The sequence below is a fragment of the Otolemur garnettii genome, unplaced genomic scaffold (assembly GCF_000181295.1).
Source record: "Otolemur garnettii isolate 467f Iridium unplaced genomic scaffold, OtoGar3 scaffold00285, whole genome shotgun sequence".
In the NCBI taxonomy this organism is placed as follows: domain Eukaryota; kingdom Metazoa; phylum Chordata; class Mammalia; order Primates; family Galagidae; genus Otolemur; species Otolemur garnettii.
In genome coordinates this window covers 907,207-915,358 of record NW_003852680.1, presented here as the reverse complement: position 1 = coordinate 915,358, position 8,152 = coordinate 907,207, and the positions used below count along the sequence as shown (strand labels likewise).

Here is an 8,152-nt window from a genome sequence, read left to right as displayed (position 1 = left end):
CAATCCTCCTACCTTAGCCTCCTGAGTAGCTGGAACTACAGGTGCCCACCACCATACCCAGCTAATTTTTTTCTATTTTATGTACAGATGGGGTCACTATGCTGCTCAGGCTGGTCTTGAACTCCCAGCCTCAAGCAATCCTCCTTTCCTCAACCTCCCCAAGTACTAAGATTATAGGCATGAGCCACGATGCCCACTGAATAATTTTTCCTTTAACACTGGAAACTGGTGGGGCAGAGGGAAGAGGCCCCATAGACACACAGAGAGATGAAGATCACACATAGGCTGTAGCAAACCCACTTTATTTGGCATTGAGAGCCTAGCCCACATGCCAGGCAGCTCAGGCTCACAGCTATTGCACCAAGGCTAGGGACTTCTGAGGGCTGGGAAACCCAAGGGCTGAGAAACCTGTGTCCCAGTTGTCCCCGAACACGCCCAAATCTAAATGTCTGCCCACATCTATATTCCCCGACCTGTGTTTCTGTCTACCCTGTGCTGAGTTTTTGTGAACTGGACTAATTAATCTACACATGAAGATGCTGCAGGCAACTGTGCTACTGCTACGTCACGAGTTTTGTATAAGATTCATCTACCAGAGGAAATACAAAGAACAAGCCTAAGTACAACTAGATGAAATCCCATGGCAGGGCCTGGGGACCCCTGCAGGAAAGGGGGACCCTGCAAGAGAAGAAGGATGGAGCGCAAAGAGGGTTTTGGGGCAGCTGTGTAGACCCATACCCACCCCAAGGGCTGGAGGGATCCTCTGTCCAGGGGGCAGCAAGTGTGCTGCATTTTCTTTCTCTTCCCTGAGGAGTTGGGTTGCAAGTATATCCCAGGGCCCTGTGACTCCCTCTCTTGGACACTAACCCCCAAAGGGACCCCCACTAGTGTTCCTCAGGGCTCTGCCTGGGGATGCGTGGCTGAGGAAGAGCTCCCTCCAGGGCATGTTTTCAGGGTGTGGCGTTTGGGTCCCTTGACACCAAAGCAAGGTCCCCATGTATAGGCACTGAGGCCATTAGGTGACATGGGAGGAAGGTATAGGCCTCAGGGCCCAGATACAGGTAGGGGAGTGACTATCCACTAGTGGAAATTTCTTCAGCCCCAGAAACATCCATGCCTCAAGGAGACGGGAAAAGGAACACTGTGTTGAAACATGTAATGATCCAGAACAACAGGGGCGGGGGGGCACTGGAGATGCCTCTCCAGTCTACAGCTAACGGTTCCCGCGGAGGTGAGGATCGTCCCCTCTGCCTTGGGCTCCAGGGGACCCTGCAGGGTCTGCGCCATCACTGCACAGGAGGGGAGAGGGAAAGAGACAGAAACAGAGTGAGAGACAGAGAGAGAGAAAAAAACAAGGAAACAGAGACAAAAAGACAGAGAGACACAGAGATACGCAGAGACAGAGACAAACAAAAAGGAAAAGATGAGAAAGAGAAACAGAGACAAAGAGATACAGAGAGACAAAGAGACAGAAACAGAGACAAAGAGAGGGAGACAGAAAAGGATAGAGAGACAGAAGTAAAGACAGAGATAGTGCCAGAGGCACAGAGACAGAGAGAGAGAGATACAGAGAGACAGGAACAGAAAAAGAAAAAGATAGAGGCAGAGGCAGAGACAGAGAGAGATAGAAAAAGAGAAAGACAGAGATACAGAAAGAAAGAGATGGGGAGAAAAAGAGATAGATAAGAGATACAGATAGACACAGAGACAGAAAAAAAAAGAGACACAGAGAAAGACAGATATCTCCACTATCTCAGACAAACCCAGACCTAGGAGATAGTAGGCCCCCACCTATACTGAGCCCCTGACCTTCATCTCCCCAAGGTCAAAACCTTGCCACTTACAGTTGCCACCAGTGCCTGGGAAGTTGCCTAGCCTGGAAGCTGCTGATCCCAGGATCACAGCCCCAGGTGCAAAATGCCCAGAGTGGTTCGCTGCAGGCCTTGAGGTTTGGGGGTGCCCAAACCTAGTACCCAAGTACCCTCTGGTCCCCTGGTACCCAGGGACCAGAGGCCCATGCAGAGGATTTCCTGGCTGAGGCTGCTCTCAAGAGCTCTGGAGTTGGGCAGTGGTTCTCTAGGTTCTGGCACTTGGGATGTAGCTACCCCCTCATGTCATTTTCCATGCCCCATCAGCCCCATGAGGCCACAGCATAGGGAGTCAGTCTGTGCTTCTAAGACTGGACTTCTGCTAAATTACCCCTTACATGGGCTCCCCGCTGTGCCTTGGATCTGCTCCCCCACCATCGCCCTCCCCATACTGCCCTCCCCGCACCTGCAGCAGCATGCTCAGGCCCAGGTTGCGGTGCTTCCTCTCCAACTCCGACACCGCCTGAAGCAGGGACCCGAACCGCTCAGCAGGGTCGGCCAGCTCATCCTCTGGGAGCCCCTCCTCTTTCGCAGCCTCCTGCAGGAAGTACTCCTCCTCTTCAGCAAAGAAGGCCCGAAGCTTCTTGTAGTCAGTCAGGGCCTTCTTCCTGCGGTCCATCACATGTCCCTATGGGATAGGCAGGCAGCAGGAAAGGACACATCTGTCTTTGGGTCCCCAGTGGGCACCAGGGGCCACCCTCTCCACAAACCACCTCCCACTCCTGGAGGAAAAGGAGTTGAGAATATGTCACCCCAAGACATGCTGCTCTGGCATATCAACTTATTTTGAATTAAAAACAAGAATAGCAGCAGCTGCAAGATAACACCAATGTTCATTGTGCTTCTTAAAAGCAGGTGAAATTCCCATGTAGGATGGGTGTGGAGGCTCATGCCTATAACCCCATTATAATCCCAGCACTTTGGGAGGCTGAAATCAAGAGGATCACTTGAGGCCAAAAGTTCAAGACCAGGGCTCAGTGCCTATAGCTCAACCAGCTAAGGCGCCAGCCACGTACACCTAAGGTGGCAGGTTCGAATCCCCAGCCCGGACCCGCCAAACAACAATGACGGCTGCAACCAAGAAATAGCCGGACGTTGTGGCGGGCGCCTGTGGTCCCAGCTACTTGGGAGGCGGAGGCAGGAGACTCGCTTGAGCCCAGGAATTGGAGGTTGCTGTGAGCTGTGATGCCACGGCACTCTGCCCAGGGGGACAGCTTGAGGCTCTGTCTCAAAAAAAAAAAAAAGTTCAAGACCAGGATGGGCAGTATAGCAAGACCCCATCTCTAAAAAAGATAAGAAAAAATTAGTTTAACATGACAGTGTGTGTCTGTAGTACTAGCTACTCAGTAGGCTGAAGCAAGGTCACTTGAGCCTAGTAACTGGAGGCTGCAGTGAGCTATGATCACACCTATGCATTCCAGCCTGGGCTGGACTCTATAGACCAAAAAAACAACAACGAAAAAGAAATCCCCTGAAAGATGTCCTCCCTGTACCAAGAGAAATGATATTCTCATCAAGGACACCAGGAAGTTGAGGCTGATAAAATTGGGTATAGACTTAGTTAAAATAACCCTTATCTTTTAAGCCTCCCAACATAATCTAGTTGGTTTTTTATAACGTTCACTAGTCTTTATCCAACTCAGTACATACCATTTGATTCTAACTGCTTTTCTAGGTTCTCTTTTTTTTTTTTTTTTTAAGACAGTCTCATTATGTTGACCTTGGTAGAATGCTGTGGTGTCACAGCTCACAGCAACCTTAAACTCTTGGGCTTAAGTAATTCTCTTGCCTCAGCCTCCCAAGTAGCTGGACTACAGACACCTGCCATAACACCTGGCTATTTTTTAGTTGGAACTGTCATTGTTGTTTGGCAGGCCCAGTCTGGATTCAAACCTGCCAGCTCCAATGTATGTGGCTGCTACCCTAGCCACTGAGCTACAGGCACTGAGCCACGGGTTCTCATTTCTTTTTCGTCCTTTTTTTTTTTGAGACAGTGTCTCAGTATGTCACCCTTGGTAGACTGCCATGGCATCACAGATCACAACAACCTCAAACACTTGGGCTTAAGTGATTTTATTGCCTTAGCCTCCCAAGCAGCTGGGACTACAGGTGCCCGGCTATTTTTTGTTGCAGTTGTCATCGTTGTTTAGCTGGCCTAGGCCGGGTTCAAACCTGCCACCCTTGGTGTATGTGCCTGGCACCATAACCACAGTGCTATGGGCACCAAGCTGGGTTCTCATTTCTTTATGAGAGCACTCATGCTATGCAGAACTTGGGTTCTATAAATCCATATGTTTTTTTCTTGTTAATCTATCTTGTTTCAACTGAATTTTGAAGCCCAGCCAGGGACCCTCAGAGGGGAGAGGTAGAGTTCTATCTCCTTATGCTGTTAACATGCTTAGTTATACACAAAGACCCTCTATCTGCCAGTAGCCCAGGGGAAGGCACTTCCCTCAGTGTCTCTGCTGAGTCTACAGGCCTCTCCAGGCACTTGACAGAATATACACCCACTATTGTAGTGACCATCCCTGCCACACCCTCACGGGAACTGTAAGGGCTGAAAACCATTCCATCAGCCTTCAACTAAAACTGGAACCTTCACATGTGCCATTCTTTGGATAGTCTTCAACCAATGCCTGACCTTGCAAATAGGAGAATACAGCAAGATGCTACTCTGACTTTACTCTTATTGGTGCTGGGCTACGCTGTGCAGGTGGTCACAAGAGGCTGACAGTTTTGTTTCTGACAGAGAATTCATATGACTGCCCGGTACTTACTGTTGGCTGAGATGGCTCGCCATTCACTTCTTAGAAGGCTTCTGTCTTCTTAGCATCTATGCTGCCACCATCCCCCCCAAAACAAGTCCAATTTAAAGCCCCGATCTGCTAAAATCTAAAGCCAAAACAAAGTCCTTTGAGGTAACACAGGGTTAATGAAAAATGAGAGGTCTCTAAAACCTCCCAGGGTCACCTGCACACCATGCTTTGCACCACTCTTACAAGCAAAAAGTTAAAAGCAGTCCCCAAGGGCAGCATAGGCTGCTAGGGCTCCAAGTGGCATTGTGGACCCAATTCGTCACCTCTCTTGTCACTGAGGGAAGCTTGTATCTCAGAACTCTGTGGAGTGGGCAAAAGCTGAGCTGGACCCAGAACACAAAGAGCCCCAACATGTGACAGGACCAGTGCCTTGTCCTCAAGGTGCAGGCCCACAATCTGAGAGCTTCTATAGTTTTTAAAAGTCCACTGTTCTCATATGATTTAAAAAAAAAAAAAGAAGGCAGCACCTCTGGCACAGTGGAAAGGGCACCGGCCCCATATATCAAGGGTAGTGGGTTTTAGCCAGACAACTGGCCAAACTGCAACAAAAAATAGCCAGGTGTTGTGGCTGGCACCTATAGTCCCAGCTACTTAGGAGGCTGAGGCAAGAGAATCGCCCAAGCCCAAGAGCTGGAAGTTGCTGTGAGCTGTGACAGCACAGCACTCTACCAAGGGTGATAAAGTGTGACTCTGTCTCAAAAAAAAAGTTTAGGGGCTTTATGAAACCTGAAGAAACTAGTACAGATTCACTATACATGAAGAAAAAGTCACCAAGGACAGTCTAAGCATAGTTTTTATATGTGGTGTCATCTTGAGGAAAGTAATTCTCCTATAGGAGGAATGTTTGTGTACTCCCTTCCCCTTACAATTCCCATGATGTCATCTTTTTATTCCCCAGGTGATGGTATTAGGAGGTGGGGTCTTGGGGAGGTGATTACATCAGGGACCCCAGAGAGACCCTGTCTTTTTTGCCATGTGAGGACACAGTGAGAAGCCGCCACCTATGAAGCAGGAAACAGACCCTCACCAGACACCAAATCTGCCAAGGCCCTAATCATGTACTTCCAGGCTCCAGAACTATGAGCAATAAATTTCTACAGTCTCACCTACCCCAACTTTGGTATTTTTTTACATGTGCCCAAACTTACTAAGACACTTAGCAAGTCCTCTGGGCACACAAATGGTTCTTCTGGGACATAGCAGAGAGCTCTCAGGTTAGAACCAAGAGTACCACAAAAAGAGTTACAAATGTGTTTGAATAAAACAAAGTTGGATGAAGCAAATACCTACAAATGTGGGGAGAAAAAGAGGACCCCGCTCCACTTTTGCCAGATTCTATTTGGGAAATACAAATATACCCTAGAAAACTACCCTGGAGCTCATTAAAGTCTAATGGTTCCTCCCACAATCAACCAGCCCTGCAGTTGAGTAACCTGGCCCTTTGTCTACAGCCCTGAGACCCCCAATCCCTGAGTTCACCCAGACCCAGAGGCTGCCACAGGCCCCTGACTTGCCTTCCACACAGCAGCCGCTGACTCTGCCTGGCCATGTAGGTCCCGGGCATCATTCAAGTCTTTTTTCATGATTTCCACAGATCCCTTGTTCTCCTGGTGAGAGAGGTTGATAACTGAGAGTGGGCAGAAGATCTGGGTCCCCGGGCCACCACACCCAGAGGGACATCACACAAGCTGACTGCACTAACAGCTGTCCCAGAAACAACCCAAAACTCATGTTCTTTGGTCTACAGACAGCAATGTGTACCCAATTAAAAGGTTTCTCATGGTACTGGGTGCCAGGGCTAAAGCTGCCATTTGGTGGGTTCTGGAATTCTGTGCTCCTAAGTGGGCCTGTTTGCGGTGAGTTCAGTCCTGTACCAAAGGCCTGCATGGTCTTCTGTGCATCCTTTCTAATTGGGATGTGGTTGCTCTGCTAGTAACAGGAGCCCTGAAGACAAGAGAGCCCACTGACACAGTCCAGCTGGGCACTTGCTCTGGAATCTAGTGGAAACCCATCCACTGAACCCCACCTCTCTGGTCGACCCCAAAGTGCACTTGCTATTCCCAGAACATGGGGAAGGGGTCACAGCACGTGGCACTGGCTTTTCTGCCAGCGCGCAGGGTGCAGGTGCCATTGTCTGGGTATCCAGGGACCTGACTGTTCTCTCAGAAATAACAATGTCAAAGGCAAGTTCCTGCCCCATGGCAAAGAGAATAGCAGGGAAGATTTCAGAAGGGGATGGGCAGAAGGGAATGAGTGAGGAGACCCAGAGTGCAGCCAGGTGCCCCATGAGTGGTGGCTCAGAGAGTGGGCAAGAAGGTGGACCAGGCTGGTGGACACATGCTGGACTACAGGGGCTGACACCATTGTCTGCAGACACAACTTCACTCGGGGCGCCACCTGTACCCCGAAGGGGTGGGGGCTGGGCCAGCAAGTGACGTCACACCCAGGGACCAGTGAGGGGGAGGAGCCAACTTGTGGAAGCTGGAGGAGGATACACCGGGGGTGGGGAACAAGAGGATACGGGGAGAGGGCAGAAAGAACGCGACCTGTAGCGGGGAAGATGTGACTCCGAGGGACATAGGTGATGGGACGGGAAAAAGCCTCTGAGAGGCGGGCGGTGGAACGACCCAGCGCAGCTCCCTAGGGGAGGGAACAACGGAGATAGAGAAGGGACAGGTCTGTGGGAAGGGAAATGACACGGTGGGGTGGGCTGGGCACAGAACTACCCTCCCAGGGTTCCCCGCGCACCTTGCCACGCAGGGCCTTCCTCCAACGCGGCTCCCACTCCGGCGGCTCGGGGCCAGAGGCCATGCGGCAGGCGGCGCACAGCGGCCCGGCGTCCGCACGGCACAGCAGCTGCAGCGCGGCCTCGCTGGCTGGCCCGTCACGCGCGGGCGCCGCAGCCGCCTCCTCGAGCGCCAGCAGGCGGCGGCTGAGCGGAGGGCGGCTGGGCTCCACTGCCCGCTGCCAGCAGTCGTCGGTGCACTCGGGGCACGGGAAGGGCCCGTCTTCCTCGGCCCAGAAGCGCACCACGCACGCCCGGCAGAAGCGGTGGCCGCAGTCGGCGCGCACTGGCTCCCGGGGCGCGCGCTGGCACAGGGCACAGGCGGCCTCGGCGGGGCCAGCGGGGAGCGCCAGGGCTGCGGGCGGAGGGGCCCGCGAGGGCGCGGGTGTAGAGGGCCGGTGGCGCCCGGCGGACGGCCGAGAGCTGGCGTGGACAACGAGGACCGGGACGACGACAACTACGACGCCAGTGCCGGGGACGCGCGCGCGCGGGGCGGAGTCCTGGCAGCCGTGCGCTCCACCCTCTCAGGTCCTGGCAGCTTTGGGCCTCCCGCGGGGTAGGTCCTGGCAGCGGTGCGCCCACGGACAAGGTCTCGGTTGTGGTGCGTTTCATTTACAAGGTCTTGGCAGATTTGCATTCCACCTTTAAGGTCCTGGCACTCTTGGCCAGCCAGGTCCTAGTAC

The 8,152-nt window shown here is 52.3% G+C and overlaps 1 protein-coding gene across 1 annotated transcript in view; it reads right to left on the bottom strand.

The window, feature by feature from the left end:
• Nucleotides 1-281: 281 nt before the first annotated feature.
• Nucleotides 282-8,152, bottom strand: part of RNF187 (ring finger protein 187) — a 17,468-nt gene continuing 9,597 nt past the window's right edge. The window contains exons 2-5 of the mRNA XM_023508877.1: nucleotides 7,433-7,992; nucleotides 6,199-6,291; nucleotides 2,275-2,496; nucleotides 282-1,289 (exon numbers count right to left, since the gene is read on the bottom strand). Coding sequence (XP_023364645.1) covers nucleotides 1,287-1,289; nucleotides 2,275-2,496; nucleotides 6,199-6,291; nucleotides 7,433-7,992 — 878 coding nt within the window. The 3' untranslated portion in view covers nucleotides 282-1,286. The remainder of the gene's footprint in view (nucleotides 1,290-2,274; nucleotides 2,497-6,198; nucleotides 6,292-7,432; nucleotides 7,993-8,152) is intronic.